We start from the raw sequence: 20383 nt of genomic DNA on the forward strand, positions 1-20383 counted from the left end.
GCCGTGTTGGTGAAGTCAGCTTCAGGTGGGGCCTTCCTGCAGAACTCACTTCTGCTTAGGTTAGCTCGCATCTGGGTTTCTCTGTGTGTGTGTGTGTGTGTGTGCGCGTGCATTCCTCTTGCCTCTGTGGGGTTAAGTATCCCTCCTCGTATTCTTCTTATCTTTCTGCTTTACTTTTATCCTTTTCCTCCTGAAAAGTGTTGAGGAAATCAATCAATCAATGTTTAAAGTGTGCTTACACATGAACGCAGCCCGCATCTACATCAGTATATAGATTCATCCAGTGTAAGTGTTTGCTCTTTGGCTTACATCACACATGTGCAGCATCAAATTAATAAAATAAAGGAAAGATAAATGCTAATTTTAGACTAAACTAATAACTTGGAGGTAGTCAGAGTCACTTTTCTTGTTTTAGCTTCTTGTTTAAACTCAAATTGTACATTCTGAGTTTGTCCATCATCAGCTCATGCACTCGGGGGTGTAAGCACATTGTGCACACCTACTGCACGTTTGTGAACAGAAAAACAGAACCACATGCATGTCTGCTCTGTGTGTCCCTGAGAGCTGCAACAACTAATAAATTAGTTGTCAATTATTTTACTAATTGATCTATATTTTGATAAACAATTAATCTTTTTTTTTAATTTATTTATTTTTAAGAAAAACAGTTTAAATTCTCTGAATCCAGCTTTAAAAAATGTGATTACTTTCTGGTTTATTTCCTCCTCTGTGGCAGTAAACTGATTATATTTGAGTTGTGGACAAAACAAGACATTTGAGGACGTCATCTTGGGATCTGGGCAACACTGATCGATATTTTTCAGCATTTATTTGACATTTAAAAGACCAAACAACTAATTGATTCATCAAAACTAATCAACAGATTTATCGACAATGAAAATAATTGTTAGCTGCAGCCCGAGGGTCCATTCTGGAGTCTTAACTTTTAAATGTCACTCAAAGCAGCTGTGCCCACAGGACAGCGAGAAAAAAAATGTGTTCTGTTTAAAAAATAATGAAAAGTTAGGAAAGAAAACAGAAAATGATATAATGTTAATATTTATTTAATATGTAATATAATATTTATATAATATCTAAAAAGCTGGAATCATTAGAAGTTAACAAGGACTTTACTTACATGTTGCAGCTCTATTTTAAAGATACCTTAGCAAGAAACCTTTAGTAAATAAGCAAGAAGAGGATGATGGGATTCTCTCTGAGCAGTTAGAGAGTCAGAGAGAAGGAGGGAGAGAGAGAGGAGTCCAGATTACAGGAAGGACACACAGCAGTGAATGAAGCGTGAAGCACTTCATGGGGAATTGAGTTTTTTTTAAGAGACTTTTTAAACTTCACCTTCCGTCCCTCAGCAGCTCCTAAGATGGACGACAGCGAGGTCACTCTGTCACCTGGGCTCAGACTCTGGCCAAACACTGGCTCTGAGGCTGAATAATGGGCTGTCACTAACCCCTGACCTCAGCTCAGAGTCTAAGGTGTCAGATCGATATCAGCCGAGCGCGGTGAGCAGCTCGTGTGATGGGAGGCATCCTGGGATGTTGAGCTGCTCCCGGAGGTCACACGCTGACCGTGTGCTCTGAAGCGAGATTAAAAAAAATCATCCACTTACTATACTGTATGATCATCACTATGTGTGTATTCAGTGATCTGTAGCATCATGTTCCTCAGTATGTCCAGCAGGTGCTGATGGGACATATTTCAGTGGGGTTATTTTAACAGGACCGGCTCTGGGCCTCCTGGAGTTATGTGACGTTAGGGCTGGTGGTGTGTGTGTGTGTGTGTGTGTGTGTGTGTGTGTGTGTGTGTGTGTGTGTGTGTGTGTGTGTGTGTGTGTGTGTGTGTGTGTGTGTGTGTGTGTCTGGGCCGACACATATGCGCGCCTGCATGCATACACCTGCAGGTATGAACGCTGTGTGTTTGTCGGAAGCGCCGGTTCTGTGGTCGGAACATTGTGTTGTTGTAAACCGGCGTCATGGCAACCTGAACAACCATCTTTGGCACAAAGGGGGTTTATGAGTCGCTCTGTCGGCCCCATGGGGTTTTACACTGACTGAATGACGGAGACATGCTGTGTGTTTGTGTGTGTGTGTGTGTGTGTGTGTGTGTGTGTGTGTTGACTGACACTAACCCCATGCTTCTGTTGCTGCTTTGACCCCCCTGACACCAGAATAGCATTGTCAGTAATTAACCTGCCTCATCCAGACCCTCTTGTCTGACACAGTCAGCAATATTCACCTTAAAGGGTCAGTTCACTCAAATCAAGTAAATCACGCTCTGATTGTCAGCTGTGTTTTGGGGGAAATACACACAGTGGTCAGCTGACAAAGTAAGTCCACTACTAATGAGTTATAGAGTCATAAAAGTGAGTTTTTGCAAGACCTTTAGACTGTTGTTAGTCTGAGCTTTGGTGTCATTTCTCATAAAGATTCCAATAATGAATACAATTTAACTCAAAGGATCAATTTACTCGTCATGCTTAGTAATTCTCAGCCTCTGACAACAGTTGCATGCACTGCAAAAAAGTAAAAGCTAAAATACAAGAAATAAACACTGAATTTGAGGAAAAAACAACCGGATACAAGAGAAAGGATCCGTCCCTGCAGCGAGATGTCCTCAAAGTGAAAACGAGACTTGTTCCGAGGTACTTGTACTTTACTTTAGTGTTTCTATTTTCTGCTACTCTATACTCCCACTACACTACATTTAGGAGTCAAAAGTTGTACTTTTTACTCCACTACATTTACAACTTTAGTTTCTTTGCAGATTATGTGTGCATCAGAGCAAAAGTAGAGCATTTTTACATTCATTCATTTCATCTATATCTATCTGATAATCAGAAAAAATATCAGAGCCAATAATCAATCAGGCGGGTAAATGTTCATCATGTATTATACATTTCAAGCCAGATACTTTTACTTAAGTAGTAACGTACGGGTGACTTTCACTTTGATCACAGTAAAATTTTAACACACTGTCTTTACTTTTACTCTGTACTTTTTCCAACACTTGTATTTTTAACACTACAGTATAATTATGTAGTTTTTCCAGGAAACTTTATTATTAGAGAATTACAGCCCTTAAAAATAAAGCCCGAACTAGAGTGCTTGTATTTCAACAACATTTTACGACAAAATATTTGAGGATTTGTTTTTTAAATAAATTAAAAACAATGTAGAAAAACATTGTTATACTCCTAAACGTATGTGTTGAAGAAAGTTTTGCTTTCATAATGAGTTTTATCTGTTTCTTTACAGTGTGCACAGACACGCGCCTCAGAGGCAGCAGGTCCTCATTTGCAGACAGACAGAGTTTGGAATATACATGAAGCTTTACATAAGACATTCCCTGTCTGTGTGCACTCACTTAGCCTGGCACACAGTGTGTCTGCAGCTGCACTGAAGGACGACTTAGTGATTGGCACAGTCAGGACCACCGCCGTCCACAAACAGACCGTCCGCTCTCATTCTCCCCCCGTCTCCGCTTCCACTCTCTCCAGCCTCTGTTTTAGTTTTGTAACTATCCGAGGTGCCTTCCCACAAGCAGCAATGTGTTTTCAATCTGAGGCCAATTATTCACCTCCTCTGGTTTTGTTCCCAGCAGGAAAAACACAGAAACAGAGAACTGTCTATACTTTACAGCCTCCATTTTTCCCATCTCCGCGCTGTCAACGCCCAGTCGGACTGAGCCCCCTGGCAGACACATTATGTGTTCAAATACATTCTGTGTGTGTTTGTGAGTCTCCGGACAGATGTGTGTGTATGTAATTAGACAGCTAAGTAATAATGGCTTTAACCTCCCAGCGGCGAACAAAGCTGAATGATGGGACAGGTGGAGGGAGGGTGATCAGACCTCCCCACCCTGAGGGCAACGGGACAGACAGACCCCATCTGGTGACATCACGTCACATGACCTGATTACCCCCTTTTTTGGCCCCATAAAGAGTTCCCCCTAGAGGCTGTAATCAGGAAGTGCAGGTTTCCATGGTGTTGTTTAGAAAGACAGTTAGTACACATCGGTTTGTGGAGGAGGAAATTGAGGGACTTGATATAGAAGCAACATGAGGTCTGCACTCTGCGGTCTGCGTCTTTCAGTGCAGACATTATCCCGTGTGTGTGTGTGTGTGTGTGTGTGTGTGTGTTGAGACAGGAGCTTCATGTGTTTCTGTGGGCTGAAAGCATCTCCTCTTCTGTCTTTGTGGGATAGCCCTGGGAAGCTGCCCCTTGTCTGACCCAACTGTGTTCATGAGGAAACAACAGGAGGGCTTTATCCTCTCCTCCTCTCCTCCTCCTCCCTTCTGCCTTCTTCCACCCTCCTGTTTTGTCTACATTCTTCTTACTTCTCTCTTCTTTCCCCATTCTTCTGTCCCCCATTCTTGTTTGTTACATACTCCATTTCTTTTTGTCGATCTCTTATCCTTTTCCATTCCTCGACTACTTTCCTTCCACCATCTTTCCTCTTTTCTACCCCTCATTCCTCTGAGCTCCCCCCCCCCATCTACTGTCTTCTGTCCTCCTTTCCCTCGGTTCCCTCCTCCCTTCTTCCCTATTTTGCTCTAATGTCTTCTACATTCCTGGTATTCTTCCTCTCTTTTTGTCTCCTGCTCCTCGACTATCTTGTGTTCATCTCTTTGCTCCTCACTCCATCACTTTCTCTTCCTCCAGTCTTTTTTCATCTCTCTCTATTCTCTTCTTTCTTCTTTCCCTCTCCTCTCTCGCTTCTTCACTTGCTCCTCCGCGCTCTTTCTCAGAACCCCTGTCTAGTTTTTATTTCTCTCTATATCTCTATATCCTCTCCTTTGTGATGTGCTACAGTTTCAAACTGACCTAAATATTTTTGGCTGATTTTAGTTGTTTGTTTGTTTGTTTTTCCAACTCAAAATACTAAAGCTGACTACTTTGAAGGAAAAAGTCACCCAAAAATGACAATTCAGTAATTTATTTACTTATTTGTTTGTTTTCCGTTTTAAAACAAGTCCCTGTCTGCTTCAGTTGTTTAGGAGAACAGAAAACAGAAATGTTTTGCGGACTAAGAAACCTTACCCGACTTTTCATCAGCATGGGTGTGAGAGGATTGTTACTGAAAATTCATTTTTGGGTGAACTTTTCCTTTAGTGTCAACAAATAATAAAAAAAAAAATGTCTGCACATCTAAATAAGAAGCCCAACTTCACCAAAGTGTTCACCAGCAGTGAGGGAGACAGTTCGCAAGAGTTTCTCTTTTCTTTTGTATTCCTGCCAACAACATAAAACAGAAAAACACAAAGCGTTCACTGTTCCTACACCAGAATTAAATTTTTCCGGGCAATTTGGAGAGGACTTTGAAAACAGCATTTGGTCCTTGAAGTTAGGAAATAAAACGGTAACACTTTTATGGGATGTACGGCTCTCCAATTTCCTAAGAATTTCCTTTGAAGTTTCCTGGAAACGGTCATGTAATCTGCCATTAAATATTGAGCAAATAGAGACAAAGTTCTCACGCTGATCCTTTAGTTAGAGTTTAAGTTATACGCATTGTTGGTGACAATATCTTTCCTCCACTACCTCTCCTGTCTTTTACTTTTACACTCTCGTGGCTCTTTTCTTCTACTTTCCCCCGCTCTCTTCCCTCTCTTCTCTCCTCCCCATCAGCTCTGTGGGTTTTTTTTTTCACTCCGTCTGTTTGTGTCTACACCGGCTCTGCCATACCTTACCTGTGCCAGGCCGCAGAGCGACAATAACACAACAGAAGGGGATAAAGAAAGCAAACATGCAGGGGGAGCTCAGTGAAAAGAGGGATTACCCGTAGATGTGTGCTTTGTTAAGAGCTCCGGTTACTGATTCATTGATAAGCCCCTCCAACTGGCTGTGAGTAATTCAGCCAATCAGGGATCATTAATCCCCAAGACAAATGAATTGAGGATTTAGGTGCTTTTATTTTGTTAATGGCTCATTATGACACATTTATAACTGACACTGAACCGCTGAACCGTGCTGTTTTTTTCTTTTTCGCCAAGGTCTGATCGTTCTTTCTGCCTCCTGCTTTTAAAGCCCTCAAACTGGCGATCAGCCTTCACCGAGTCCTGCTGCTCAGAAAGGCGCCAAAAGGAAAACACAACTGTTGAGATTGCCTCGATCGGCCCTGTGAAGGCTTAATGACTCACTAAATAGCCTGTAACAACAAAGCCATTTAGACAAACAGATGAATAAGTCTTGCCGGTAATGAAAAAGGCGGAAGATTGTGAACGCTGCTGAGGGTTTACAGCTCGGTAAATGAATGAATTTTTCTCACACTTGAGTCCAGCCCGTGGCGGAGGAGGGTTGGGGGGGTGACGGATGCTCTCAGGGTCTCAGAGTAGAGACGTCAGAGTGGAGACCAGCAGGGGAAAGTCAAAAGAAGAAACCAGAAGACATTGAGAGATTAAATGTCATCCATCCGGCCACATCTTGAGCCAGGCTGTGTGTTTATGGCCCCGTGTCTTATCAATATTTCATTTCTGCCACTCAAAAACCTCCTCATAGCCTCCATCTGGCAAACATCTGGAACATCTGCTGGCACTCTCACACTGCATTTTAAATCATCCTTTGTAATAAACACCTACAGTCCATATTTTAGACTTAAGATGTACACAGACTCTCCTCTGCACATGTTTGGCCACATTTGACTGCTCTCTAAACCCATCTGTAGTGAATAGATAGCAAAAAAAGCACATGGTTCCAAGGAAAGATGAGAAACTGATTACAAAAGCTACATTTGGCTGCTTGTTGTTTCCGGGCCTGTCCCTGATGCCCTCCCACGGCACAATATTTTATTTAGAGTCCTTCATTAACTGTTTTATCAGCTGTTTTGATCTTTTATGGCAGGAAGGTTTAGTACGGCCTCAGACCAACTTCACAGCACGACATAAATACAGTTCAGATGCAGCTTTCAGCCAGTTGGAGCTTAAAAAGTTTGGTCATGTCACCGGTGGCAACAAATCTCGATGACTCAAGTGTATTTTATAGCTATCACACTGCCATACTGTCAAGTTGTTTCACTGACTAAACATCATGGAAACAACGTGGAAAAGACATCTAACATCTAAGACGTCTTTTCGCCCTCTTTTCAACCAGGTGCATCAGCATCAATTTGTCACAAAACACAAATTTGTTCATTTCTGATAAAAAACAATTAACTCCAAGGAGATCATGGTTTCACCCGTGTCCTTTTATGGATTGGTTGGTTTGTCAGCAGGACTACACAAAAACTAATGAGCAGATTTCTCCAAAACTTGGATGGAGGATGGGTCTCAGTCCAGAATAGAGCCCATTAACTTTTGGTGCTGATCCAGATAAAGCGACGGTTCCAGGATTTCTTTTTCTCTCTCTTTCTGTAACATTGTGAGATAGGGGCTAGCGTTTTTCAACATTGTGTTTCATTTCTCAGGGCGTGATGCATGGATCTCGATGAAAACAGCGTGTTTGGGTGGCTGGTATCTATGAGTGAGTGCAGTTTTGATGCAGATCTGGTGAGGTTAAATTATGGTTTAGCAGTTATGGGTGGTTTAATATTTAGAGTGATACAGGGCTATTGAGCTTTGATAGCCTTTAATGGCTTTAATTAAAAGCAACTGTTGGCCTCGGTGGAGGTAGGCGCTCTGCTGAGTGCTCTTCAAGTTTGACCATTTGTTCAGTAGATTGAAAGAGAGGCCATAACGATAGGTAGTTCTCCAAAGTCATATTTGACTGTTTGGCAAAATGTTCTCTACATGCAGACCCATTCAACACACTGAGCTTTTCATATATAATGTCCTAAATTTGGAACCATGAGGCTGTGAGCTGCCAACAATAAGCTTCTAGGTTATTGTGTGAGGCTTTTACTCTCAAATAATAGAAGGGGTGACTGTGGCTAAGAACACAAAGCGCCTGCACATTAATCAGGAGGTTGGTAGTTTGATCCCTTACCCCTGCAGTGAAATGACGTTCACATTAGGTTATCACAGGATTTGCAGTAGAGACATTTTTCTTGTGTAAATAATATTCTGTCATCGTTTTGGAGCCTGACTGAAGAAACCACTTCAAAATTTCTGAGCTGAATGCCAGGAATGCAAATCCTGGTGGAACACAGTCTAACCGTGGACGTTTAATCAACGTCGGTGAGTCGATGTAGTCATTGAAAAACTTTTGTGCCAGTTTTGACCATTTTCTCACCCGTGACGTCTTTTCAGCAACAGAATGCTCACTGGGATCATATGGCGCTGTCAAGATGTGATTTAGAATTTTTACGAGAGCATTATGAAATTCTTCTGCGCAAAAATGTAACTAAGTGTGACTGTCTGTGGTTTTAGTGGCCCGATCACACGTGTATTGCATAGTGAAAAAATATGCAAAAAGTTGCACAAGGATCATAATTTAACAGGTGCAGCAGCTCTTAGTATTAACCAATTCAGTGAAAGAATGCACTGCAGCATCGAGTGGCGATGACTGCATTGATTTGTATTGAGTCCAGAAGTGAAATCCAATCAGAAGTGGTCACTGGAGACTGATTCTAAGCTGCTTGTTGATGCCAGGAGTAAAGCAGGCGATCAGGATGTATCTGAATACAATTATCTTCACTTTCGCAAACTTTCCCCCACCTATCTCTAACAAAGCCACTAGTCAGAAACTGTCTTAATCCTAATCTGAGCCGCTCCTCCTGGGTCAGGCTTGATTGACAGCCCCTGACACTTGCAAGGTTGCGGCTAACATTTAAGGCTTTGTAAAGACACGGCAGGACAAAGCAGGCTCTCCCACAGTGCCTCTGGCTGAGGACATGATACCGCGGAGCCGGTTGACCCCTGCTAGTCATAATATCAGCGAGCAGCCCTGAAACCGAGGCTGAGGGAGGCCATGCTGTGCCTGCCTGGAGCCAAAGCGCTCAGCTGGTGCTGGAGGAAGGAGAAAAAAAAGGAAAAACTGGGAGAGAAAACAAGGGCTTTGGTTTCACGTTTGACCAGACTATAATTAGAGAGAGAAAAAGATTAGAATACGGCTGCTGATGCCATAAGACACACGCGCGCACACACATCCTCTCATACAAACACAGTAGGACTGCCACTAATCCTGCAGCACATTTACAATCTGTGTAACGACAACCTGATACCCCCAGCAGGCCGCGGCGAGCACACACCTCCCTTTATGCTAACTCACGCCTCCCGAAGCCCCAACATGTTCGTGTCAACGGCAACAGCTGCGCCTCAACCCCTCCCTCCTGCCTCACCTGGCCTCAGATCAGCTGACTGGTACATCCCTTTCCCTTGGCGTGGAGCAGGAGTAGGTGTAATATCTGATCCGTGGGCAGCGACACGTCAAAGCAAAACCCCCCGGCGTGTTCACCCGTATCGGATCATCAGGCTGCTGCATGCTTCAACACGATCTCTGGCCTGTCTTCCCCTGATGGCCCTCACTGTGTCAATGGACAGAGGTGGAGTATTGAAGACATCCGCAGTATGTCAGTGATACTGGACCGCGGGCCATTAGCAGCTACAGAGACACAAGCAGCCGGCTGTCCAAGCCTAATCTGTCTCCGCTAAAAGCCTCAGAAATGCAACCTTATACGGCGCCTATGGGAATATGTGTTTCCAATCACTCTCCTCAGGAATGAATACCTGGCATATCTCGCCGCTGCACTTTTTCCCCTTTCTCCTGTCCGCTCGGTTTACAGTAAACACCAGGCGCAAGATCTTGGGGCTGTTTCAAGGCGAAGCTTGAGAAACAGGCCTCATTTTCCCAGAGTCGGAGATTCCACAAGGGGCTCCTACATCAAGCTGTCATATTGGGCTAATGAAAATCTCATTCTACAGAGGGATCCTCTTAAAGCTGCTAAAGGCACATGCTAACCAGGGGATTAGCCCTGTAACGCTAGGGGACTTTAATTTCAGCACCAGCATAAGTCATCGCTGCTGAGCACTAACATTGATATATGGCTTAGGACTGACTAGCGTGTGTCGGGAGAGGTTTCTGCCGGGGCGGGTGTATTGCAGGGGGATTCGGATGAGTCCCACAAGAGGCCTCTGGGATGATCGAGAGTGACATGATGAGACCCTGCGAACAAACCAGAGGAGCCTGGTTGTGTCTTCCACAGTTTCCGAACACATGTGGGAACTTTTCCTTCACTTAGAGACCCAAAGCATCATCTCTTGTCATCAGGTGTTGGAGCACTCATAGCTCTTTGGAGAACGCACAATCATGGAGCATGATGGCGAGAGACTCCCCAAACAAATCAATGAGTAACTATCTTCCCATCTGAACAGCTGCTGCCAGTGTACCCTTGAGCAGAGCACTGCTGCTTCAGGGGATCCCGGTGTTAAATGTGTAGAAAACATTAAGCAGGCTGGTGCAGAGCGAACATGCACGCTCAGCACATTATCATTGGGTAAATAAAGGTCAAGATCACATGATGTGGTATCTTGTGGGAATTATCCCTGCATGTTAACATGTAGAACAATCGCCTCACCAATAATACATTAATCATGTTAGTGTTATTGCTGACATGCACAAACCGGCCCTCACTGTGGGTTATAAACACAGTTCAAACAGTCAAGTAAGCACATGCAGTCACATGTTGGTGTAAATGCAAACATGATTTTATTAAAGTATTGTATTTCACAGAGCTGTAAACAGAAGATCAGCCAGATTACATCATTGTACATTTGCTGTAAACTAACTAAGCAACTGTATGTGTCCGTGTGTCTGAACTCAGATCAGCCTCTCACATATCTCAGTGCTCACCAGGCTCCGGTTCTCTGAGAACAATCAGAATCCAGTGTGACACCAGGTGTTTATTCCTTCAAAAGGTCTGGCTCTGTACCTGACTCCTGACATAGAGACCCTTAGCGGCTGAATTAACATGGTGAAATGAAGGTCTAACAAATGTGAATGCCTTTCTGTCCTCAAAACATTTGCAAAGCCAATTTTGGGGTAATTTTCATACCCACATTGTTGACGTTGTCCTTGCCAGCAGTCTTCTATTCTGCTTCTTCTGTTCTGGTTTCTTGGCATGTTGTCACCACCTGTCCATCAGTAGGAAAGTGTGAAACCATGGCACCCATGTGCTTGTGTGTGCAAAACAAAACAGAGATCCACATGTAAAAACATTGCTCCATTCACTACTAGTGGTCAGAAACTCCACAGATTGCCTTTGAATTATGAAAATAAGGGCTTCAGCATTGACTTACCTAGGACTCCTTAAAGACTTGACTTAGGACTGTAACTTTATCAGCATTCAGAGACCTGAGAGACTTTCCCTCAACCACTCTGCATATATTCACATTTCTCTCTTTTCTCTTCAGGTTCTACCGGGGTGACTACCACATCGACGTCTGCATCAACGACTACCTTGACGTCTACTGCCCGCACTACGTTGGCCCGGTCTCTGACGAGCGGGCCGAGCGCTACATCCTCTACATGGTGAACTACGACGGCTACAGCTCCTGCGACCACACGGCCAAGGGCTTCAAACGCTGGGAGTGCAACAGGCCTCTGTCGCCGAACGGACCGCTGAAGTTCTCGGAGAAGTTCCAGCTCTTCACTCCCTTCTCTTTGGGCTTCGAGTTTCGCCCTGGCAGAGAGTATTATTATATCTGTGAGTATGCACTAACCTCCCTGTATTATTTACAGAAATGACTGTATCATTGGCAACTTTGGCTTCTTTAGCTTTCTTTAACTGATAAAAAAAGCATGTCTTAAAGAAAGGTGCCTAAAAAGTCATGTTTTAGCATCAGTAAACTCAGGTATGGTATCAGCATTAGTGTGGAAAGATTCACAGTGATATCCAGCTTTAACTGGCAGTTACATCAGAAGACTGATATCAATTCCATCTATTTGGAGTTTTGCAAAAAAGACAGCAGCAACGTTCCGGTTTTGTTTTGCAAGTCCTTGGAATGAGGGCCAAGCCAAAACACGAGCCAGGGGGAGCAAAACATCTCTACTGTTGAGCTCTCGTCTGAAGTGTCTTTTGTTGCTGACTGGCTGAGCTCAGTTTTCTGCTCCTCGTGAGAAGACACGGGAAAACAAACAGCTGGGGTGTCCTGTTTTCATAAGTGAAGTCAGTGCCCTGCAGGGCCAGAAGAGAGGGACTAAATGAGATACAGCGGGCTCCACGGTAGATTTTTGGTATTTAACCGACATCGGTCAGAGGAACTTCAGAGTTTGCAGGAAACAGCGGTAGAAGTCAGTGAAAAGAGTGCTCTCTTGGCATTGCAACATATACATAATAAAGATATCAAATTCAAGGAGACTAGTGTGGGGAAAGTTTTATCTCTATACGTCAGTGTTGGTGCAGCTTTTCAGCCTTGCAACAAGACCCAAAGCAGGTGTTTCAGAAAGCTGCCTGAAACTCTGAATTCGCAGAAACACACAGTTTGGCTCATCTGACCGATCTCAGGACATGTTGTGTTCTGGAAAAATGCATTTCAGGATTTCTGATCTGTTATCTGCTCAGTGATGGAACCATCTGAACCGTGATTTCCCAAATATATTCCATCCTGACATGGTCTGTAGCTTTGAAAACTTAAAAAAAAAAGACTTAAAAGGATTAAGATCACAAGGATGATTTATTTAACTGTGAGGCAGCCTGGTAAAAATTTGTTTTGTGTCTTTCAACACTTTTTTGTGCCTCACTGATCTTGGACAGTGCTACGGGCAAGCATCTGGGCGCACACCATCATCAAGATCGTCCTCATGCGGGTTAAGCCAAATCCAAAGCTGTATTTTTGTTGCAGTGTTTTGTATTGTGATCTTTTGCACATTCACTCATAGTTTCTGTTGGATCTCTCTGTCCACTGGCTAGTCTACTTGACTCCATTGAATTGACGCGACTGCATTGTTGAGGAAGTTGAGGGCCGTGCCAGAGATTTGTTGATGCTATTGCAATTCCTTGGATGTTGATAAGAAAAGTCATAGATTGCCTAATTCTGCGTAATTTGTTCAGTTGGCTCCGGCTGATGTGAAACCGAGTGAAGATGTTCTTGGAGACTTTGATGACGATGATTGATCATCCAGAGAGAAAGGCAGAGACAGTCCTCATGGCCTCGAGCAGTTTCAGGCCATATGGACTATCTCTTGCTGACTCAGATCCATGACTCATCCATCAGATCCTCGTTCACTACAGACAGAAGACTGGATCTGAGCACGGGATGAAATAACAAAAGACAGACACACCTCCGGGAAAAATACCTAGGACTTATAGTCAGATCATTTCACATAATAGCCATATTTGTCCGACATGTATAGAGGTGTGTAGTTGGAAAGAGGAGCTGCTTGTGGAATTATATATACCGATACATTCCCCTTTGAATGGTAACCTCTGTGTTCTTTGACAGAGATGTACATGATCCACCTGTGAACACTGGCAAAATGTTGCTCGAAAAATAAGTTTAAAAAAAGGAAAACAAGGAGTAAAATTCTACTGATGGCATACATGGAAATGGTCTAAAAACAAGTGTCCTGTGTCTCTATGAAATGCTGCTTTGTAGGTGATTGTGTAGGTGATTGTGTACCCATGAGCCTCAGCTGTGAAAAAAACAATGCAGATGCTGAGTTTATCTAACACTGAGCCAGACTCTGTAAAAACAAAGTTATGTGAAGCAGCATTGGCAATTTGTTTAGCCACATACCAGGAACATTTCCATATTATCATGTTACGTTAGCTTATAAAGTGCCAGCAAAGAATTTAAATATCCAAAAGGAACCATTAGTGTTGCCAATATATCCAATAGTCCAATATACTCTCTCTTTTTAGCATTAGCTCCTTGTTTTAGTTTCCATTTACATCAAAGGGAAATATCTAGCTTCTAAATGCTACACTATATTCACTTTAGCTAGCTGTTAGCTTTGGCTGTCATTTGGTGCTGGGCAGGAAGTGTGCGACATCTGTCAAAGCTTTTCCACTATAAACAGCTGCTTCCCGTAGCTCACTGTTAGCGGCGCACCAACAGAATTCTGGGCCTGGTGATTTCATTTTTTGTTTTGAAAAAAGTTTTTTTCTTTTGGTGACAGTCTATGGCTTTTTTTATTTTTTTTTTTTTTATCAAAGAACAAGTTATTTTTTTATGCAGTTTCTTATCATTTGTACTTGAGTTTTAATGTCCCTGCGAGCCTATAGCAGCTCTAGCTGTCAGTTAGCTCGTATTGTCTCTGCAAAAACACAGGAGCTATACTTCTCGAGCCTCCATTTTAGCAGGAAAGGCATTATTTTTCTTAATTTCAATTAAATGTAATTCTTTATTTATACTCAAATGTGTTCTTATTAGGTCTTCCCTGGTGCTGTGAAACTCACTGACATCAGTAAAAAAAACAAAGTATTGCTGTCACATGTGAAAAAAAACATTTTTCCAGATGGATCCTTGTTTTATTCCCAGCAGCATCATCCACATCCAGAAACACTGGTTACAGTAAACTCTGTTGTATCAGCTGCTGGTATCAGTGTCAAATTGCATGTTGACTATGTCTTGCTCTGACAAGAGTTGAACAATAGCTGATAGTTAATACCAGTGTTGTGCACATAATATGGTTTGGGAATCTGTTAAGAGACCATGTAAATGACATGTTGACGGGGGGGGTTCATGTCTGCTTGTCTCAGTGAAGACAGACTCTCCTTTGTCCTCCTCTGTGGTGATCGTCATTCGCCCGAGGCAGGGTGGAAGAGGGGGTGGGTCCACGTCAAATACATGACACCTGCAGTTGGCTGAGGGCATGCCCGTCTGGCAGCCAGACAAACACCCGGAGGAAAGCCACCCTGGTGTGGGATCAGTATTGCGGCTGGTCCTAGAAGGTCAAAGGTCACCGAGATGACGGCGAAGTCTGTGCTGCGAGCTTCTCCTGGCCTCAGAGGGCGGCATGTTTTTCTAATAGAGCCTCAGTGGAGCGGGGAAAGCCTGATCCTAATCTCAGGGGATAGAAATCCAATTTTCAGAGGAGACAGTTGAGAGTCTGGCTCTCCCTGTGTGAGAGAGATGACTGTCTCCCCGTAAAGCCCTCGCGCTTCAAACGCCCGAGTCCCGCTCTGTACAGCCAGTGCAGATCTACATCGATAATGACATGAACCCAGCCAGCACAGCGCCCCGACAGTTTCCCTTTAGCTTCCTGCGGCTGGAGCAAAGACAAAAGGCTTTCTTCCCCAAGATAAACCGATCATCACAAGAAAAACATCTCTCATCCCGCTATATCAGGATCCGTCTAATTCAGCTCACAGCCACACCAAAGCTCGGCCTTACACTGCATTCCTGCCTGTTTGGTGATCTGTGATACCAGTCCCAAGAGTGCGATCGCTACCATCACGGGCCCCACAACACATGACTGAACACGTAACATGTGCCTGAGCGTGTGACCGGGCGCTGTTGTCATGGCCAGGCGGCGGCCGGATGACCTGAGTAGCGCTGGGTCTAGGGTTGCAGACAGAGCTGGAGTTACAGTCATGGTGAAGCACGGCTGTGTAGCTCGAGGATAGAAAAGCCAGACTCTGACCTCAGTGGCAGACATGAGAGAGAGGGAGAGAGACAGTTGGGTAATTGTGTGTGTGTTTGAACCTGTGGAGGGATGGCGGAGAGAAAGTGAGATGAGGGAAAAAGAGTGTGACAGACGAAGTTAAAGAATGAGGGGGGAAGTGACTGAAAAACAGAGGAAGAAGGAAGAAAAGATTCTGCAGGACATTTTGGAAGATGTCATCCTCAGGAACAAACAGTATCTCTGAGAGTAGAGGTCACCTGACACATAATCTTACATAAGTCATAGTCATAATTAGTCAGAACACTGGTTGTAGTTACAAAGGTGGCCAAATGTAAGCGGTATGAAATTGTGTTGTCCTTTAAAAGTAGTTTGTTTATTCAGTCATCAGCGAAGATCTTTAAAATTTCTTTCCCAAAACTACATAGTGCTCCTTTAAAGAACACGTCCTACTGTCAGTCTTCCAAAAACACCACATCAAAGTGTCCGTAACACACACCAGATAATCTCCGCTGATAGATGACACCTCAGGGTGCATAATCCTGCTTATACCATGGTCGATTACCGACTGAAAACAAGAGTGGCTGTGTTTTGTTTTATTCCCCTGGAGGCTGAGTTTTATTTATTTTCTCTTATTTATTATTTTTTTTACATTCTTTTGGTGGTTTTGTACTTTTAATTAGGACTTTTTGCCGTCTAAAAGACAACTGCAGCTCCCGCCCCTGCTTCATTTCTCTTTCTGCAGCACAGACTCAGCTGCACAGCTACTTGTTTTTCCCTTTTTTGTGGACGTACACGGACCTGTGCAGTGCACCGAGGAGTCTGGACTCTGCACTTTGTCCAACTTAGATTCTGTTTTTGTCAATTAAAACTGTGCATAGCAGGATTTTAGACGCGACACTGATCTTCTACCAAAGTTGCAGATATAACTGTCTGCACAGTTTTGATTTTCTCTGCTCGTTTATTTTAATATTAGGAGCAAATAAGTTTTTCTCACTAATATTGAGAGCAGCTGAACAGCTTGCCTGTCCAAGGAGCTGAAAACTGTTAATTCAATATGTGGCAATAAAACATATTTTATATCCATTCAAACTGTGGCTGCTTCAGGTGAGAGGGAATTAAATATAGTGTGAGGCATATGTGTTGTTGCTATGGTTACCTGCAGTTTAATATAAATTGCTCACTGACTTCAGTTTAGTTTATGTGAGAGAATCAACAAAAGGTTAAAAGATGCTAGAATTAGCCAAGAGGTTAGTTTTTATCTGAACAAGATGATAAAAAGGATTCTCAAAATAAAGCCGAGGAAAAAACAATCAGGGCGTGCAGTTGAAAGATTGGAAGAGGACACACAACTGTTAGTAAAACACCAGTAAACATATAGACACACAGAACATCATTACAAAAAAGCAAGATAGGCCACTGATAGCAGTTGCATAAAGAAAACTCAGTGCTGACATGTAGGCTGTAGCTGTAATAATTTGTGTATTAGTAGCTGTTTTTTCACCACAATTATAAATGTGCTAAAAGGATTAAGTGATTCATCGATTAAAGTTCAGAAACAAGTCCCACATTCTGGCATACTAAAGAAAAGCTGCTAAGAAAGCTCCTCTAATTCACTCATGAACACGTTTCATTTCCTTCCATCCAAAGTTTATTTAGTTATTCAAAAGCTTTTATTTTGTAGCAGCAAAGTCAGGAAATGTTTGGTTTTCACCGGCAGTTAACGTCAAACCCCTCCTTTCTCTCTGGTCTCCTCTACAGACCTGAGTTGAGTAATGCAGGTGGTGTGAAGGTGAGAAGGGGGGTCGTCACGCGTTGTCCGTGATCCCAAGTCACCACCAGAACCCGTTTGGAGGCTAGTCCCCACTCTGATAATGGACCATCTCTGGTGCAGTTACTGATTATTAAATGCATAGCGCAGCACCATGGTCCGATTGTGTGTGGCCAAACGTGCGAATGGAATAAGCCAAAAATAATTGTAAGGTGCTGTCCTATGGTATGATTTCACAAGATTAATAAACCGTCCTCGATGGGAGCTCGAGACAATGGTTCCTTTCTTCTGTCCAATATATCTGTCCATCACGAGGTTCGTGCGAGAGTGCAGGAGTACACTTTTTATAGGAGTCAGAGTAAAGAGCGATAATGACAGCCAAGGAAACAGAGACAGAAGGAGTACGAGAGGCACGGAGAAAGAGAGAGACGAGGCTTTGGCCAGTCGAGTTCAGAGACAGAAACTGAGACAGTGAGTTCTGCTCCAGTCACCGTCGGGGTGTGAGGTAAGTTACTCGATACCCGCTGACACAGACAGAAGCAGCGTGATTGACACCGTTTCTCTCCGTTTATTTCCCCCCTCTGCTGCTTCAATTCCAATATTCCTCTCATGGTGAAGTTTTAAAGATGATTTTTATCTCCTCTCACAGCCGCACGGTATCTGATAAAGAGCCTTTTGAAATAGGAGCCAGAGTCACGGGCGACAGTGGAAACACTGACACGGTTTGCTTTTTATCAGGAATTCACCGCTGGGCCAGAATCCAGCACACAGAGCGTCTGGGCGGAAGGATAGAAGAGTGTCTGGACAAACTTTGGACACGTCTGTGGACAGATGCACATAGTCGTGAAACCACATACATGCATGCATACATACCCAGCACATGGTCATGAATATCCAAACACTCTCAGGGTTGTTTGTGTGTGTGTGTGAGAGAGAGACTTGGCAGCCAGCAGGAAATGACAGAGGTCAGAGTATTGAAGCCCACGAAGAAAAGTCTGAAAAGGAAAAACAGAAAATCTATTGTTGGATGTAAACGCAGCCACAAAACATGAAAATATTCCTGACAGCGGCTCAGACAGAAGTTGGAGTCATTCGTCACAGCTGGAGACACCCTCAGTCGCTCTATTAGCTGCTTGGTCCCCTGCACTACTTGGAAACTAATTAGTTTTGGTAGCGCTGCAAAACAATCGCAGCAAACCCCACCAAAAAGTTTTTAATGATTGCCTTTCACAATCAGGAAACAGGGGAAATGAGGTTTTGTAGGTGAGCCTAGCAGCATGACACACATCTGCAGAAATGACTGCCCCTGGCCAAATTAGCCTGGAAATGTGAGGGTGACATTGAGATGTTTCATATCATAAAATATGGAGCGTTTCACATCAGGGTGAGAGGGAAGTTCAGAGGCTCTTCAGACTGTGTTTAAGGGAGATGCGTGTGGAGTACCTCTGATGAAGAAACTGTCGACCTTGTGGGAGAGCGTTCATTTTGGCTGCTTAGCCGACGTTAATGAATGAAGGTAGATTGTGGGGAGTGAAGAGGTCTCAGGTGAAGCTGTGAAGTGAATGTGAATGGAGAATGCTGAGTGGGTTTACACGACTAGAACCTCAAAACTTATGTCGGAGTCGGACTGCACAATATTTTTGCCTCTTTAGATGCAGATGAGGTGATCGAGGGTCAGGAGCTCTCGCTGTGACTCGACCTGGAGATACATCAGTCTGTGATCTGGTGCTGTCCAACATGCAGTGTGCTGTCCTTCAAGACTGGTACTACATACATATTGTAGTTTAACAGGAAGGAGGCGGCAGGAACTGACTTTAGAAGTTGAAGTGCTAAGTTAAGCACACATTGATAATCTTGAATAACCTGTGATTCTGGATTATTAGTGGATACACAAGTGTATTATTATTATTTGTTTTAATAAAGATATTATGGAGAAGCACTTAACTGTGTTTGCCTTCATAGCTGGCTGACATTTTTTGAAAATGGCGCTGATGATACAATATCTGAGTCTAGCTATCGAAAAACACTTCCTTACGATACCTTTGAAATATAACTTATTTTTAAAAACAATCTCTTTTTTTGATTTAACAAAAGTTGCCAAAGTTCTCAAATGTTAAATGTCCTAACACGATCTTTTGATTTATCTATTTTTATATATATATATATATACATTTGTACTTTGTGACTGAGACTCTGTCGGTTCTTTTCAGCCAATTGAACTATGAAAAAATAAAAAGTAAAGTAAAATAAAGTGTTTTCTGAACATTAAAGCATGTGAACCTTCTCTAGCAGACACCCACGATAAAAGTCTGAACCTAGAAATGAGAAAATCAAATGTTCTAATTCAATTTGTTTTAACAAAACTGTTTGTTTCTGAAGATGATGACTCATCATGATCTCATTCTTGACTGTAATATGTTGACTGCCCTTTTAAACCATAAACATGCAACCCTAGATTAAATCCAGGAAGGTATTTGGGAATGTTCTGAACTCTACGTGATGTTTCCACAGCCGCCATCACTGACGACAAGGGAAGAAGAAGCTGCCTTCGACTCAAAGTCTTCGTCAGGCCTCAAAGTGAGTCACGGGTTGTTGTGTCTACTCTGCCCAGTTTTCCATTCTGCTGTGCACCAGCCTGCGATCAGGCTGACGTTGAAGTTCTCTAATCTTCACATATCCTCTCTCCTCTTTGTTTCCCCAAGACAATTGTGTGAAAAACTCTGGGACCGTGCAGGAAGGGGTCGACTTTGACGACAACAGTCACAACTCAATAGAACCCAGAGGTTGGTGGGAATAAACAATACATGCGTGTGTGTGTGTGTGTGTGTGCGCGCGTGTGTGCGCATTACAGACAGAATTTATATTTCTTTTAACTGCTACGTCTGCTGATGATATTCCTTCCTTTTCATTTCCTGGAGACCTGTCTTTCATTTAATACGTATTAAGGAGAGTTAAAGAATTGAAGAATCAAATGATGAAGAAAATTGGTTTTCTGTGACATTTTTTCCAGGGCAAAATGTCATGAACTGTCTCAAGTTTATATTATGGACTAAATACAACCAAGTTTGGAGTATTTGTTCACAGTGGATAAATTAAAATGATGTACAAAACTAAGTAGAAGTAGTTTTTGTACAAAAGAAGGAATATCTACTTTAGTATG

General features: G+C 43.0%; 1 protein-coding gene across 1 annotated transcript in view; it reads left to right on the top strand.

Annotated features, from left to right (window-relative positions):
- Positions 1 to 20383, top strand: part of LOC311275151 (ephrin-A5b-like) — an 81252-nt gene that overhangs the window by 58414 nt on the left and 2455 nt on the right. The window contains exons 2-4 of the mRNA XM_084383444.1: positions 11300 to 11592; positions 19735 to 19800; positions 19926 to 20006. Of these exons, the coding sequence (XP_084239570.1) occupies positions 11300 to 11592; positions 19735 to 19800; positions 19926 to 20006 (440 nt within the window). The remainder of the gene's footprint in view (positions 1 to 11299; positions 11593 to 19734; positions 19801 to 19925; positions 20007 to 20383) is intronic.

Source organism: Pagrus pagrus (genome assembly GCF_965226575.1).
Source record: "Pagrus pagrus genome assembly, chromosome: 19".
Lineage (NCBI taxonomy): Eukaryota > Metazoa > Chordata > Actinopteri > Spariformes > Sparidae > Pagrus > Pagrus pagrus.